Source organism: Cydia amplana, chromosome 9, assembly GCF_948474715.1.
Source record: "Cydia amplana chromosome 9, ilCydAmpl1.1, whole genome shotgun sequence".
NCBI classification, from domain to species: Eukaryota; Metazoa; Arthropoda; class Insecta; order Lepidoptera; family Tortricidae; genus Cydia; species Cydia amplana.
Window position 1 is genome coordinate 16,280,761 of NC_086077.1, and position 16,909 is coordinate 16,297,669.

Below are 16,909 nucleotides of genomic sequence, written 5' to 3' on the forward strand. Positions count from 1 at the left end.
TGAACCCGCATCCTCCACAATCCGTGTGTTGTTTAAACAATTAAGTAACTTAACTTAGTAACTTTTTCATTCTTTCCCTTCCCTTAATATAAAATTTGTTTAAATTTGTTTATTTAATATTTTGTAGTCATTTCTATCATCGAAATTAGTTTAGGTACGTATTTAACTATTTTTTTATATTGTTAATTTTATTTGTATTTTTAATTCAATTTTGACATTAGTTAATTTTAGAATTATTTTTTTACGGGTGCCTGAACCAAATTAAAACCTAATTGCCGCAGACAAATTTATTGCCTAGGTACGTACTGATATGTTAATTTCGTTAGGTAAGTACATAATATATTACTTTCCACCATTTTACTGCAATAAATGTTATGAAGTATTAACAAAACCCTGACAAAACCTAGATGACAAAAAATTATTATTCAAGCACAATTAACAATTCAAATAGAATTAGGTACTAAAAACTACTAAATGACCCAGCTGATAACTTGATAACGTTATCACATCCTAACCCAATCAGTATAAGTACAAACAAAACCTAATTCAATAATGAACCTTATCACAACCACATTATGTACAAATTTAAACAACATGTATTTTAAAAGAAGTCTTTATTGACGATATAATCCGGTATCCGATTGACATTCAAACGGAGACGTTCAGTCGCATTGCGCCGGCGCCTGAGAACGACCGCGTTTAATTAAAGATTCAAAATGGCGGCCCGGCCCATTCTTACCACCAGTTTGTCGACTTTCTCGAGGCGTGCCTACAGCTCCAAAGCTGACAAAAATGTGGCGTTTCTCGGCCTCGGGAATATGGGAGGTTTTATGGCCGCAAATTTGGTCAAAAAGGTACGTTTTTGTGTAATGTTATTGTAATTTATTCATAGTATTTGGCCTCATCATGACTTTGTTTGTAAAAACATTGGATTTAAATTAACTTGTTGCGGATTCGCTCAATAGAAAAAAAACCATATAAATTATGTACCATTAAAATATAGGTTTAAATACAGTGAGTATTTAATAACATTATACATTATAAATAATTTATAAGAAATTATAGACAAGTCAATTAAATTTTCGATGACATATGTATTGTTGGTAGCATACATTGAATCATAGCATAATTATTTTGTACAGTCGTCATCATATATATCGGAGCGTCCAAGGTGCTCAAAAACATCTCAACACGCACTTAAACGCCTGGACAATAGAGACGTGTTCAAATAATAGTGAGCACCTTGGGCGCTCCGATATATCAGTAATATTAAAAGTTAGAAAAAACTAACACAACTGTTGTTTGGGCGGTACCCGCTGTCACCAGTGTGATTGGTATTCAGAAATAGGCTTTATTTTTATAGTAGCAAGAGCGTATTTGATACACGCTCATTTCAACTGTCTTGCTGTTAAGATTTTGGAATTGATTTGGACAAGTAGATTTTCTTTATTGGTGTATTATTAGACTCATTAGTCTCATTACATTATAAACGTGCTAAACGCTTTCCTAATTATTCCATTCATTTAGTAGGTACGATTTACGAAATTTATGGCGTCACTAACCACTATTTAATATGAAGCGTTTCGGAGGTGTCGCCAAACATCTGATATTGACTATTATTTAATTCAGATTTTTCTATAACTTGAATGCTGTCATATTTGATCCCTGACACAGAATAAATAATAGTAGGTACTATATAGGTAAAGAAGGTTCACTCTCTACCAAAACGCGTCTATTACGACACATATGACCGCTAGGTGGCGCAAGCGCGAGCAGGCGTCCGTTCCGTAGCGGTGCGTGGCAACTGCTATGGCTAGACACCAAAATTGGTGTGGGCCGCATGTACTTGTAGGTGCTTGTAGCGATGCGACGAAATCGTGGAGTGAGCCATGCCTGTCCCCGATAAAGATAGAGGGCCGATTATAATCTAACAATGTGTCATGGTTCTGATCTTGTTTTGACACGACCTTGGAGATCAGTCACGCTGATTGATACATGCGCAATGAAGTGGAAGTTGTTTGAGAGATGCGCACCAATCATAAGACGATCTGTAAAAATATCTCCCATTACTTTGTCTTATCAAAAAGCTGTCTGATTACCAGTCCGCCGGACGATATCGGCCTGTCAGTTGTTCGGAACTGTCACCTTTTGCGTTTAACTGACAGGCCGATATCGTCCAGCAGACTGGTATTCAGTGGGCCCCTTTACTGCGATTTCCACGTGATTTTACGTTGTAACATTTGAAATTGATTACATACTCGTAAAGTTGATCGAGATTAAATAAAGGCGATCCACACAACGTGTTTGATATAAGTAGTGAGCGTGGCGCGCCATTATATACCTAATATAAATAGAATTACGCAGATTTGTATGTTGGATCGCGTGCGTAAATACGTAAGATCGGGAAAATATGATGTTTTGTAGTTTGAACACGTTGTTTTACTGAGGAAAATCACGTTGTTGATGTAAATTCAAATTTCAAGAATCTTAACTTGATTTGATATTGACGTAGGGTGACTGCTATAGTTATTGGCCACTTCATAGTAATTGGTCACTCCTAACAAATTAGAAAGAAACAAGCTAATTGAAACCTTATTGTTAAACGTCTCTACAAAAACGTAGAGATAGTAAAGAGCCCATCAACGTGCACTGCTAAATAATCGTGATTATTTAAATTTAACGAAAGATATTTAAACAAAAGGAGGCCGCAACGTACTGTATCTTATATTAAAGTACCTTTTTAATACATCAAGCTAGTTTTTATGGATTCGTCAATCTATGAACTCAAAAGCAAACGGCCGTTTTACTTTGGACGCATAGATTGACGAATCCAGCAACATAAAAACTAGTTTGATGTATTCAAAAGGTACTTTAATATAAGATACAGTACGTATCGGCCTCCTTTTTTCTCTTTTATCTTTCGTTAAATTTAAATAATCACGATTATTTAGCAGTGGTGCTAGTGTGCACGTTGATGGGCTCTTAAAGTAAAAACTGTGTTGGTGCCATGAACAACTATATCTACATACAAATAAAATAACGTAAAGGCACCGGTTTGGAGACACACTTGTTCAAATACGTAGCTTAGGCAGTGCCAAGGTTATTTAAATTAATTGTGTATGGGTTCAAGTATCTGAATATCTTAGCAACCGATCAACTTCATTCAATGAACGCCCACATGGGCGTGTCTAAAACGTTTCCCTTAAGTTTACGGAATCTAGGACTTTTTTAATCTGTATATATAAACGTGAAAGACCTGACTGACTGACTTAAATCAACGCACAGCCCAAACCGCTGGGACTAGAAAGTCCAAATTCGGCAAGTAGGTTCCTTATAAGGTCTAGGGGTCCACTAAGAAAGGATTTTTCAAAATTCATAAAAAAAAAAATTAAAAAAACTCTCCTGCGCTTGCGAAGCTGCGGGAAAAAGCTAGTTAATATAATAGTTTCATTTGATTACTTGTTTAGAAATTCGTGTATCTTTAAAAACAGACACCTAAAATGGACATCAAATCAAATCAAATGGGAATTGCATAAAAAGAGACCGTTTTTTTTTCTGCTCTTGAGTGTACAAATAGCAACACTCTTAAGCTCTTAACTGTCCATCGGTGGACCTTATGCCTTTTGTAATAAGGTTTACGAACTGTTAACAGTGTAGGCGATGGTATCAGCAGAATAATTTCTTTAGGTACACAATAATATAAATAAATATGTCACAACACCAACATTTCCGTAAAACAATACGATACATAGGTAACGGCTAACGATACGAGATAGCAAAAACATGAGCCTGTAACCGAGTACGACCGCAAACTATCGTCTATCTTGCTTTCACGGTTAGCTTAACAATTGGGCACCGGCTTGGACTTTCTTGTACTGGTTTCTAGGAGATGAATTACTTCTTGGCACAAAGCATTTATTTAATTGCTATACTCGCATGCAGTAAATATACAGGAGGGAACAAAAATAGAGGGAATCAGTTTAAGCATATTCGGTATCGTGTTATGATTAGGAAAAAGTGAATTTGGTTGGTGGACTTGATTCTTTCGCGTCATAAACAATTACTTCTACTTTTTCCTAATCAGAAATCAGAAAACGATACTGAATTAATTATGCTCTTAACCTTTTGGACGCCAATGACCGACATATACGCACCGCCGGTCCAACGCCAAAGACGTATTAATGGGTCATAGATCACAGAGCAACATAAACCTAGGTGCATATGCATAAAGTTCAATTTCAGTTTTGACACTTCGGTGATGTGGCGTCTGAGAGACAACTTTTGTGTTTGACACGGCGTCGAAAAGGTTAAACGGATCCCCACAATTTTTGTTACATTCCGTATAACAGCAAGTAAGACCTTGGGGCCGATTCTCATTTCACAATCTCTTACAAATACAATCACCAAGAAGATAGTCAAGGTCATATCAAAACAAGATCAACACCAAATCAGAATTGGCCTCTTGGGATACTAAAACAAAACGATAGACATCTAGATTACTAAATTAATTACCATGGCTTATCCGAACTTTCCGTAGCTAAAATGTTTCTTTTTTTGAGCGAACGTAGTATTTATTAACTATTTCGTAGCAACACTAAGGACATCAATCTTTTAAATTGTATATCAAGATTTTTCTTTTTCACCATCTCAAATATTTTCGTTTTATTTCCCACTAAGTTTAATATAAAAGTAACAGCGCCATTTAAAACGAAAAGCGGCGTAATGGCGCGGAGGTTTTACGAAATTTCAAATTAAAATCTCTTCAATTCATGCAAAAAATATGCTAAAATATGGAGATGGATACATTTTAGACAGGGGTCGGATTGGTCACGTTACTTAGCTCCCTTTTGTCAAGTTTTTAGGGTTCCGTACCCAAAGGGTAAAAACGGGACCCTATTACTAAGACTCCACTGTCCGTCCGTCCGTCCGTCTGTCACCAGGCTGTATCTCACGAACCGTGATAGCTAGACAATTGAAATTTTCACAGATGATGTATTTCTGTTGCCGCTATAACAACAAATACTAAAAACAGAATAAAATAAAGATTTAAGTGGGGCTCCCACACAACAAACGTGATTTTTGACCGAAGTTAAGGAACGTCGGGCGGGGTCAGTACTTGGATGGGTGAACGTTTTTTTGCTTGTTTTGCTCTATTTTCTGTCGATGGTGCGGAACCCTCCGTGCGCGAGTCCGACTCGCACTTGGCCGGTTTTTTTTAACAAAGAAGATATTGAGCTCGTCCGGTTTTGCATTAACATACATTTTTTTCGTATTTATTTATTTGAAACACCAGTATGCTTTGATTAAATACGTATTGGTGAAATAATTCTCCACAAATGAGGCTACAAAGAAAATTTAATAAACGGATTACGGTAATATTCTTTGTTTAAATTTTTTCATTAAAACAGTAGGTAAATTACTTTTTCACTAAAATTGCTGAAAAGATAAATGGTTATTAAGTTATTAAACAGATGTTCCATCGTTTATTTCGGTTTTATGAGGTCTTACGCGCATTAATAAGTTATAATAATCCATCCTATATATGCCCCAATGCTGGACACAGGCAGCTGGAGAAGGATTGGACACACGCTATGATCATTGGATATAAAAATATATGAAGTGTCCACGGAAGGAACATGGCTAGTCACATTTTTCGGAAAATGAGATTTTTATCTCAAAATGAAGAGCTCTTAATGAACTATTCGTTATATCTTTTGCTACCACTGTATAATAAATGTAACACTACTTTATTTTTAGTTAAATAATACCTGGTCACGGAATTACCATACGTTTTGACATTGTTCCAAATTTTAAAACCGCGATTACTCAAAATGTCACTAGTGTGACTAGATATGTTCTTTCCGTGGACCCTTCATATCTTCTTTCTCCTTCCCTTAGTTATAGTTCTATCTTGGTTCGGGCCTCCTTGTACGGCGGCGCCAGGACGCTCTACCCTGGGTTGTCATAGGGGTTAGGTCCTGGGCTTTCATCTCCCTCTTGATATTGGACTACAATGTGTCGAGAGGTCTTCTTAAAATATTTTTTTTCAGGGCTTCAATGTGACTGGCTACGACCCTTCAAAGGAGACCCTGACAGCGGCAGAAAAGAACGGAATTAAAGGAGCCAGCTCTATAGCCGCGGCTGTTGAGAGCGCCGACGCGGTCGTCTCCATCTTGCCAAGCAATAAAGTTGTATTGGATGCTTATCTTGGCAAGGATGGTATTGTCAAACATGTAAGTTTACTTTTACAAAATATTTTCCTGACATTTTTTGTTGGAAGCCCTCGCTGGAGGACTCACTCGTCATGATATACAACACTCAACCAATCTGCTTATAGTCAGATATAACTAGAGAAAAAAAAATGTTACGGTAAGTAAGTATTGATATAAAATAACATCTTCATCGCCGCAGCTGTTGAGAGCGGTCATCTCACTCATCTCCATCTTTAAAAAAAAACATTAATTTATTATCTAAGTAGGCTCAAGGGTTTTTTTTACAAGTCAATGCAACGTTTGCAGTGACATAATACCGGATGTCCTCGAATATGAGCAAAATATTATACTGTAGGCTGTACTCCACAAATTGATCAACATTAAATTTATCAGCGTACCGTAAAAGTATAAAACTTTGCCCTTTAACATAACTTTGCCCACCGCGTCACAGTTCTTTAACCTCTAGCCGCCCAGAGACCTATAAAAAAGTCTCCTGTTCCATTCTAATTTGAACTTTGTGTTGACAAAATGAAATTTCGGCTAGAGGTTAAAAGCGATATAACTTAAAAATAGTTACAGATACACTTTCTAGTTTTACCTCTTTTACGGTATATTATAGTGAAACCAATATGCTGCAATTAACATGTTAAAGTTAAGCTTATCAGTTATGATTTGATATTTTCCTTTACCTTATTGTACATAATTTATCGGGAATACATAAAATTTTGCCAATTTATGATTTTTATAACAGGGTTTTTTTATGTAAAATGTTCGTAAATATTAAAGAGCTTCTGCGATCAAATAAAGCGTCCATATTAAAATGTGCATTCAATATCTTTTATGGACGAATGATAAATATATTTTACTAGGAAATCAAACATTTTAAATGCAAAAAATTTAAAAATATTTTAACAACCATCAAAAGGGCTTTTTTCTAGGAATGAATATAATTATAACATGGTGATGCTGAATTTTAAAGAATACATTTTTAAAGCACGTCGTGTGTAATTTTTTGTATTTTGTCTCCTAGAAGAATACAGTAATGTATTTAAGATGTTCTTCTCGGGGCTGTGACATAGGTTTGATCGAACCATAATTTTCCATAAGTGCACTGTAATATGTAATTGAAGAATAATGATTCCATTTTTCAATGTATTGTAATTTTCTTTTTAGGCCCAAAAAGGCGCGCTGCTAATCGACTCAAGCACAGTGGACCCGAACGTGCCTAAACAGATCTTCCCTGTCGCCATCGAAAATGGCGTCGGCTTCATTGATGCCCCGGTCTCAGGAGGCAAGTAAAATAGTAGTTTTAACCCTTTATATAGTATTTTATGCAACGTTTAAGAGAGGTCAAAAAGGCGAGTGGTGTGAGTAACAATTTGAGGCGAACCCGAATTTTTTTTTTAAATTAAAAATGGGCTTACTCATGGCCACAGACTAGCCGAGGCGAAGACGTGGCCTACGATGGAGCGAGTCTGCCCAGAAGGTGCCTGTTCACCCTTGATTTGAAGGTTGCCGGGTTATATGAGCTCGGAAATATAGACGCCGGCAAGGAATTCCATTCCTTGGCAGTGCGCATAAGGAAAGAGGAAGCAAAGCGCTTCGTGCGGATTCGTAGAATATCTACCAAGTAAGGATGGAAACCGCCCGTGCGTCTAAAAGTCCGATGGTAGAATGGGGACGGTGGAATAAGCTCGTGTAGCTCTTGAGCACACTCCCCGAAGTGCACTATGTAGAACACCGACAGACTGGCGACTTTCCGCCGATGGGCCAAAGACTGAAGCTTACCCGTTAGCTTCTTGTCACCAATCATCCTCCTGGCTCTGCGCTCCACTGAGTCTAAAGCAGCGAGTTGGTATTTAGCTGAGCCGTCCCACAGGTGGCTGCAATACTCCATACACGATCGGACTTGAGCTTTATAAAGTGTTAGAAGCTGTCCAGGTGTGAAGTATCGCTTCACCTTATTTAGGACGCCTAGCTTTCTGGCCGCAGTCTGTGCTTTAGATTCAATGATGGTGCCGAAGTTGAGGACTGAACTCAACTCCACGCCGAGGAGTTCCAGGCTGTCAGTAATATACAGGTACAGATGCACCTCGGAAAGAAGGAATCAGTTCGAATGGACTCCGGTTTGCGGAAAACAGACACGCCTGCGTTTTTGAGGCATTGAACGCGACCAGATTGTCGTCCCCCCACTGGGAAACGAGACTAAGGGTCAGGTTCATCCGCTCAACCATGGCCTCTCTCTGTGAACGTATCTCGTCCCTGCTGTCCCCTGAACTAGCCAAATATCTCTCAACAACCGTACTGTCGTCTGCATAACCTACAATGCTGGGTTGCAGCATGTCGTTAATGTGGAGCAGGAAAAGGGTTGCGGAGAGAACAGACCCCTGAGGAACACCGGCGTCAATGGCCATGAGGTCCGAAGAGCAGCCATCAATGACTACTCTGATCGACCGTTCACTCAGGAAGTCAGATAGCCAGCTACAAAAGTCAGCAGGGATGCCGTATGCAGGAAGCTTGCTAAGGAGACGCCATCGCCACGAGTATTTTTTGACTCAGTTAAACAACGTTGCATACAATACTTTTTCTGCGACCAAGCACTTACTTTGAAATAAAATTGTAAATTTAACAAATATTTTTCATTCAAGAAGTAGCAAAGAATGGAGGGTACGGGCGGGAAAAGAATGACTGAAATAAAAAAAAAACATGTCTATGGTTCACTCAGATGTCAGAGATGACAATTAAAATTAGGATGGCAACAATGTATTTCATACCATATTTTTTAAGTGGTGATTTCACGAAGTATCGTAAAAGTGCCAAAAACATACTGCGTGTATGCTCAAATACTTTTTTGGGGAATAGACTAAAGACTTGTCTTAACAACTATAAGATAAGGGTTTAAAGGTGTGTGCACGACCCTTTAAATAACAAGTAAAATTACGGGGATAGAAAAAAATATATAAATGTGAATAATCAGCGGCCTAGCCAAGATGAACAAACCAAATGACAAACCTATGTAACTAGTAGAATTAGTTCAGGAAAAACCTACATGACAATTTTAACAAAACAAATGAAAGATAAATGTATAATACGTCGGCAAACACAAATATGATATCATGTTGGTAATGTAGGCAGGAATCCAATGTTATCATAGTGCGTATCTAAATTATCTTTCATTATTTGATTTGGCACAACTCTGTTGAAAAACAACATAGTATCACTGATAAGATTTCACGTCATTATATTAAAATCATAGTAAAGTTTTATGAGGTGTATTAGGTAGAGATCGTAAAATCTAGGCACCTTTAGCTGTATACGTTTTCTGACTGTTTGATTCGATACATAATGAGATGATTATGAATGCGAGATGATACAGAATGGTGGAGGTAAGGGGTATATCCAATCCAATAAATGGCGTTGAGTTGTACGAGTACACATTTGTAGTAGAGGTGTACTAAAGTATATTTTATCCCAGCATTTAGGCACATGTCTTACCGACTGCAAAAGAGAATGCCATTAAGAATGAAGTTAGACATAATACTATACAATATGTTTGACTTCATTTTTCTTCATTTATGTATTGTGTAATGTACCTATGAAAAGTTTTCATAAGCTCAAAAATGTATCCTTACAAAATAATTATGTACGGTACACAGTATTAGTCTGAAATAAATACATTTCAAAAAATAAAAATAAACTTACTTTGTTGAGTCATTATCACAGTGAACGCACAATAGTCCTAAGTGCCATAGACTCTAATGGCAACTGATTCCTTTATGACTATGACAATTTCCAACATTTAGAAAATTTCCAAAAACAATAAAACCACAATGAAAAATATCTAACTACCGAACCTACTCACAAAATTTTACGAGAATCGGTTGGGAAATGAACCCTGCAGAGAACATCCGGACATATGAAAGCATTTTTACCCAAGCTGAAATGGAGACCAACGCTAACCCTCGATCAATAATGTTCCAACTACTTCTCAGGTGTAATGGGCGCCCAGAACGCCACCCTGGCCTTCATGTCCGGCGGCCGGAAGGGTGACTTCGACCGCTCCCTGCCCCTCCTCCAGGCAATGGGTGCCAAGCAGTTCCACTGCGGAGACGTCGGCGCTGGCCAGGTGGCGAAGCTGGCCAACAACATGCTCATGGGCATCACCGGCATGGCCACTGCTGAGTGCATGAACATGGGTATCAAGTGAGTTTTTCCTTTATATAATTTTAAAGTGACCAACAAGGTAGACGTTTTCCATTGGATATTGCAGAAGCAATACAGGAATTGTGGAAAGACAAGAGCGACCTTTAAACTTTATATCACGGATGCCTAGCAGTTCCACTGTGGAGACTTTGGCGCTGGCCAGGTGACCAACTTGGCCAATAACATGCATTTCTTGTTGACATCATTTTAACGATCTGGTTGAGAAATCGGGGAATGGTTGGACAAGGGCCGCTTGAATTTTGTAAATAAAACGGTTAGAGTTTGTGCGGAAAGAGAAGAGTTCACGTAGAATTTTCAAAGAACCCCCTACTCATTCTTTACTTCTGTTCCAGAATGGGTCTGGACCCCAAGGTCCTGTTGGATGTCCTGAACAACTCCTCTGCGCGATCATGGTCCACTGAAGTATACTGCCCCGTGCCTGGTCTAGTGCCCACCGCTCCATCCAGCAGAAACTATGATGGAGGCTTCAAGAATGAACTCATGGTTAAGGTTAGTAGGGTGCCATACTTAAATAGGGCTTATCAAGGTAATGTGGTCCAGTAAAGAGTATGCCTATGTCTCCTACGTATCGTCCTGTACGGATATGATGGTCGTTCTTGTCTACGTGACAGCGTGATAAAACGGTGTCCGTCACTTTCTTTCCCACGGTGTTAAACAGTGACAGTTATTTTATCACGTGGATAAAGATGGATAAAGCTATCCATAATAGGCTGGCTGACCGCCTTATACCAACAGTATTGTCTATGGTTAAAGTTAGATACGTGGAAAGATCTGCTACTTTCAGCAAAGATTAAATTACAAAAGACTGATATCTATTTAAATTGACGCCAAGAGTGATTTTAAGAGTCAACATAACTTTTTTTCACTTAGATTTAGAGAGATACTCTTGTGTAAGTACATTTTATAAAGAGCACGTGCCATCTGGTACCTATTATTATAAAAAATATATATAAAAATGTATATACTCATATATATACTTAACCTGTTATTTCATTTTCACAGGACTTGGAACTGGCCAGCGGCATGGCCCTTGGCATCAGATCACCCATCCCCCTGGGCGCGGTAGCCACCCAGCTATACCGCATCGTGCAATCCCGTGGCTACGGACAGAAGGACTTCTCTTACGTATATCAGCTGCTCAAGGAAGACAAGAAGTAGAATAAACTGATTTAAGATCAATTGTTGTTTAATTAACTTGGATACAACAGTATTCACTTCAATGTCGTTTAAAACGAAAAACGTGGTAATGCTTCATTGTCTGATTAATCGATCAAGGAGGCATAAACTTCGCCTTTTGAACTAATAACAATCACGGGACAGCACCCACGGGACTTCGAAGGACATGAACCTCACAGTTCACGTTTGAAGTCACATCAGTTCTGTCTTGAGCTGAGTTTGGGTTCAGCTTAATTTTTGAACTTACTTGGATGGCGCGATGACCCAAAATGAGTCTTGACCTCCAACACAAGAGCATGCCACTTTGCTCGGTCCAGAGCGGTATCACGCCATCGCCAGCTTTGGCCCACGCTCACGGAGATCTGCCTCCACTCTGTCCGCCCAACGATATTTAGGGTGACATACAGGACGGTGTTGAAGCTTTTAAGCACATTTTAGTACAATATCATTAGATCGTTAATAGGCTTCTTCACTTTGTTCAAGGAATTTTATTTGGTCCAATTGATCGAATCACGAAGTACGACTACCGATTTTATATGACTACCAAACGCATGTTTTCCTAATAGTCCTGTTACAAAAACATGAAATTTTCCAGTCTTGTCTAGTTAGATACCTAATGCAAATGCGTAAACATTTATTTCAAACTTAATTTAACTTAACCCAACTTAGATAACCAGCAACCATTTCAACCAAAAGCATTCCACTCATTCCGGTAACGTCTCGATGAGCGCTCAAATTATAATCTGATCAGATCGGACACCGAACAGGCACGCTTGTCCAATTACTCGAAGTAGAATTCGACTGAGCAGTCAGTTCTGATAATTGGTGCATTGTGAGACGCCAATTGACTGCGATAGAGGAATGTGCCTAATTGATGTTCAAATGTTCGAATCTGTAGAACTATTTTATAGATGCGATTCGTAAATTCGTGTTCCGATTATTTAGTAGAAGGTAGTCGTTATAAGCCAAAAAATAATATTGGGAGTTTTTCATTTGGTCTTTGACTAGGTAGGTATCTTTTCAATTCCATAACTTCAATGTTATTGCAAAAAAAAACATAGTTAAGTATAGATACATTTAAAGTGACTTATATATAATAGACCTTAAAATTCCATATTCCGCTATAATTTTTGTCCATCACGCACTAGACACAGTCAATATTTTATTGTTGTGATTTGGTACCGCACCGACCGGACCCAACCATTTGCTGCGTTCTGCAACACCGTCGACGCTGCTGTATGTGCATGTCCCGTCTGCACTACCTTACGAAGGTCGATGATATCGTAAAGTATGTGAAAGCAAAAACCGGATTCATCCTGAGGGTCGCGAAGTTGGAATCTCGACACAATGCGAATTTCATGCGACTGAATATCTAGCGACCTTCACCAAGGAGGAGTTTTGGCCGAAGGGTGTCAAGTTTCGACGGTTCCGCGGCCGGTTCCCTGACCGGGGTTGCGTAATGCATCGCAATCATAATGTGTTTTTTAGTGTTTAATTATATTTTTATAATATGTATGCTAGTTTTTAAGGTATTTATGTATGGGCCACTAGTTGCTTGAAATAAAAGATTTCATTTCATTTCATTTCATTAGTCATTTATGACATAAAAATTAAAATAATAAATTCATTTATGTCGTTATACCCTCACCAGATGGCAGGCTGGAATGATATAGAAGAGAAAAACAAAAGAATCTCACTTTTATTCAAATTTAGAACGAATGGGCCCGAGTGCGGACCATTCAGCCGTTTTATTATATATTTTTAATTAAATACGCTTGGAGTCCCCTTCGGCCGCGTACGATACCGGAGATTCGTAACCAATTGCGACAGAAGAAAGAATCTACTTTTTACGATACTAGTTACAACTCAAGGCTTTTTTTTACTCAAACGAAACCACGTAATTCTTTCGTAACTGGTTTCGAGCGACAATTTTTATGTTTTTTCCGAAACTAGTTTCGAACGAGGGTACGCGGGTAGTAATATGTATAATTGTATATTCTATGTCTCTTAATATCTATGGCGTATTGTGCATTTAACTTGGTTGTTTTTTTTAATAAATAAAATGCCGTTAAACCCGGTAAATGTTATGTATTTGTCTTTACATGTTATTAATTAACAATTCGTCACAATGTAGAGTTCTTTCATATCAATTTATGAATAAAAAAGAAAAGATGAGGCTATACAGTTAATTTTTAGTAACGCTTGTCTCATAAGACGAACTATGTCTTGAGTATGCACTCTATTAAAATCTTCTACAACGTCTGAAGCTTCGATCAACTCCTCCCAGGCACCTGTTTCTAAATGCTCCCGGCACACACGTGTACGCTGAGGAATATAGAAATCGAAATCACATAAAAGTTTTATTCTTATCATGTTTGGTATTTCCTGCAGCGTCAGAATGTTGCATCTTTTAAAAATACATTTTTCAATGTTTTCCGTAGCTCTGATAATTGTCAACGGCTCACCGACTGGGTTCATTTCGAAATTCATAGTATCCAGTTCTCTCTACTTTTATTATCACGATAATTCAGACTTCCTTTTACGAAAATCTAAACTAAATGCTCATTCAACACAGGCAATTGACATCGATAAAGAAATAAACAAGACATTGACAGTATAACCGGCCAACAATCTAGAGAGGGTTTAATGCTATCAATATTTAAAGAGGTTCTGATATCATTTTGAAAGTTTATTTTAGTTCCGTATTAAGAATGTAAAGTACGCTTACGTAATTCATTATTTCAATAGAAATTCCTACTTCGATACTAGTAACGTGTAAGGAAAAAAACTTATTGCTTAGTAACTAGTATCGTAAAAAGTAGATTCTTTCTTCTATCGCAATTGGTTACGAATCTCCGGTATCGTACGCGGCCGAAGGGTTGGAGTCAACATGTCTGTTTATTGCTACATACAGGTTGATTCATAAGTTGGCACGAGGTTTCTGCGTAAGTATGTTATAATTTTTCATAGTGTGTTAATGGTGTTAAATTAAATGACGTACTTTAGCTTTTGTCAGTTTTTGGGCTAGTAGAGTGATGCAGAAATTTTAAACGCATTTACATATATTTTAGCATACTTTCAATCGTTTTTTAACTAAATTGTACCTATGTATTTTTCATTTTGAAGCTGTACCTACCCATAACTCATTCTAGCAGGAAAGCTAAATAAATGCCTATCCATGACGAATAGTCAAAACAAATATGAATAGGTACAATCGGAATGAAATATCAGGTTTTTTTTTTTAGCGGAGCCATTTTTTTGTAAAAATAGCAAAATATACTCGTATGTGTCATACTATTCAGCTATCTTGCAAAATATTTAAGCTAACATGAATACCGGATGTCCTGAGATGGAAAAGTCCACTAACAGCCTGCCAAAAAAGGCCCGCCGCTTGTTAAAAATTTAAAAAAATTCTGAAAGCCTCCGTAACGCCGACCGATAGTGAAAAAACTCTGTCGCTCGCGAGAGCTCCGTTTGGGACAACAAAGGGTCCTGTAGCTTTTAGTAAGAATAGCAGACTTAAGAGGATTTTCCTGTTTTGTTGACGGTGTTATTTATTTTGTTTTTCCTCCATTAAATGCATTTGGATAAACGCATGGATTATTTAGGTTTTATTCGGTGTTTATTCGACACTTCTTTCACCTATAAGTTCAAAACCGTAAACGTGTAACACTTTGCGCATTAACATAAGTTTGCCCACTGCATCACAGTAAAAGTGAAATAACTTAAAAGTAGTTACACAGAAAGTGTATCTGTAACTACTTTTAAGTTATTACTTTGACGGTATGTAATTAACTATAAATAGCAGTGTAGGTACTTTTTGGATTTGTTTAAGTTTTTTCTTCCATTTTTATAAAATATCTTGTCTTAGAAATACGATATTCGAATTATTTAACTCTTGCGTGTGTTGCGGTCCCAATTTTTATCAGAACATGAGAAATTACAAGAATTTTATAGATACGAGGGGCGTTCAAAATATTCTCGGTATTGATATCTTACGACCTCTTCTAAAATTTCTTTCGTTACTGGCCGCTAAGGTTTATTCATTGACATTAAAAAAAAGTATAATTCGAACCGAGATAGTCTTTTGTTTTTCTGCAATTGCTGAACAAACATGAACATCCTGTGCGAATTGACAATGTTAACTAAATTAGAACATCGATGCGTGATAAAATTCTTGACAAAACAGGGTAAAAATCAAAAAACCATAAAAGAGGAAATGGATTGTGTTTACCGTGAGTCTGCTCCTTCTTTATCTACCATTCAAAAGTGGTCAAGCGAGTTTAAACGCGGAAGGGAGAGTATTGAAGATGACCCTAGACCTGGCCGGCCTGTAGTAGCTACTTCGCAAGAAAATATTGATAAAGTGGAAAAACTTATATTGGAAGATGGTCGAGTGAAGGTAAAATCTATAGCACAAGTAACCAATCTCTCTATTGGTACCGTACATGATATTATACATGACCATCTTAATATGTCAAAAGTAAGTGCAAGATGGGTTCCGCGAATGCTGACTCGGCTTCAAAAAGACATGCGTGTAGCTTGTTGTTCCGATTTTATTGACCTGTGCGGTGAAAATCCTGATGAGGTGCTGCAAAGAATAGTTACTGGAGATGAAACCTGGGTTCATCATTATGACCCAGAGAGTAAACAAGAGTCCATGCAGTGGTACATTAAGGGTTCAGCTCAACCCAAGAAGTTCAAGGTCATCCCTTCAGCTGGCAAGGTCATGGCCACGATATTTTGGGATTGTGAAGGAGTATTACTAATCGATTATAAAGAAAAAGGTGTAAATATCACAGGACAGTACTACGCTAACATTCTACGTCAATTAAAGGATGTAATTAAAGAAAAGAGGCGAGGAAAGTTAGCCAAACGTATTCTGCTTCTGCATGACAACGCCCCCGTCCATACTGCTCATATTGCCAAGGCAGCTATTGTTGAATGTGGGTTTAAAACTGTTACTCACCCACCGTATAGTCCGGACTTAGCCTCCAGCGACTTCTTTTTGCTCCCCAATCTTAAAAAGGATCTGCGTGGAAATAAATTTTCTGACGATGAAGCATTGAAGGCGGCAGTGGAGGAGCATTTTTACACGAAAGATAAAAAATATTTTTACGAGGGATTAAAAAAAATAATTGATCGATCTTTTAAGTGTATGAACATAGGGGGGGAGTATATTGAAAAATAAAAATATCAAACTTTTCGTACTTGTTTGTTTTCATTCTCATACCGAGAATATTTTGAACACCCCTCGTATGTATTGAATATCTTGGCAAATATTTTATAAACGAGTC

General features: G+C 37.7%; 1 protein-coding gene across 1 annotated transcript; it reads left to right on the forward strand.

Annotated features, from left to right (window-relative positions):
- The first annotated feature begins 656 nt into the window (after positions 1–656).
- Positions 657–11,615, forward strand: LOC134651228 (probable 3-hydroxyisobutyrate dehydrogenase, mitochondrial). Its single transcript, XM_063506292.1, has 6 exons — positions 657–854; positions 6,051–6,233; positions 7,386–7,503; positions 10,205–10,415; positions 10,769–10,925; positions 11,439–11,615. The coding sequence occupies exons 1-6, from the start codon at positions 717–719 to the stop codon at positions 11,592–11,594; spliced, it is 963 nt and encodes a 320-aa protein (XP_063362362.1). The 5' UTR covers positions 657–716; the 3' UTR covers positions 11,595–11,615.
- Positions 11,616–16,909: the final 5,294 nt, after the last annotated feature.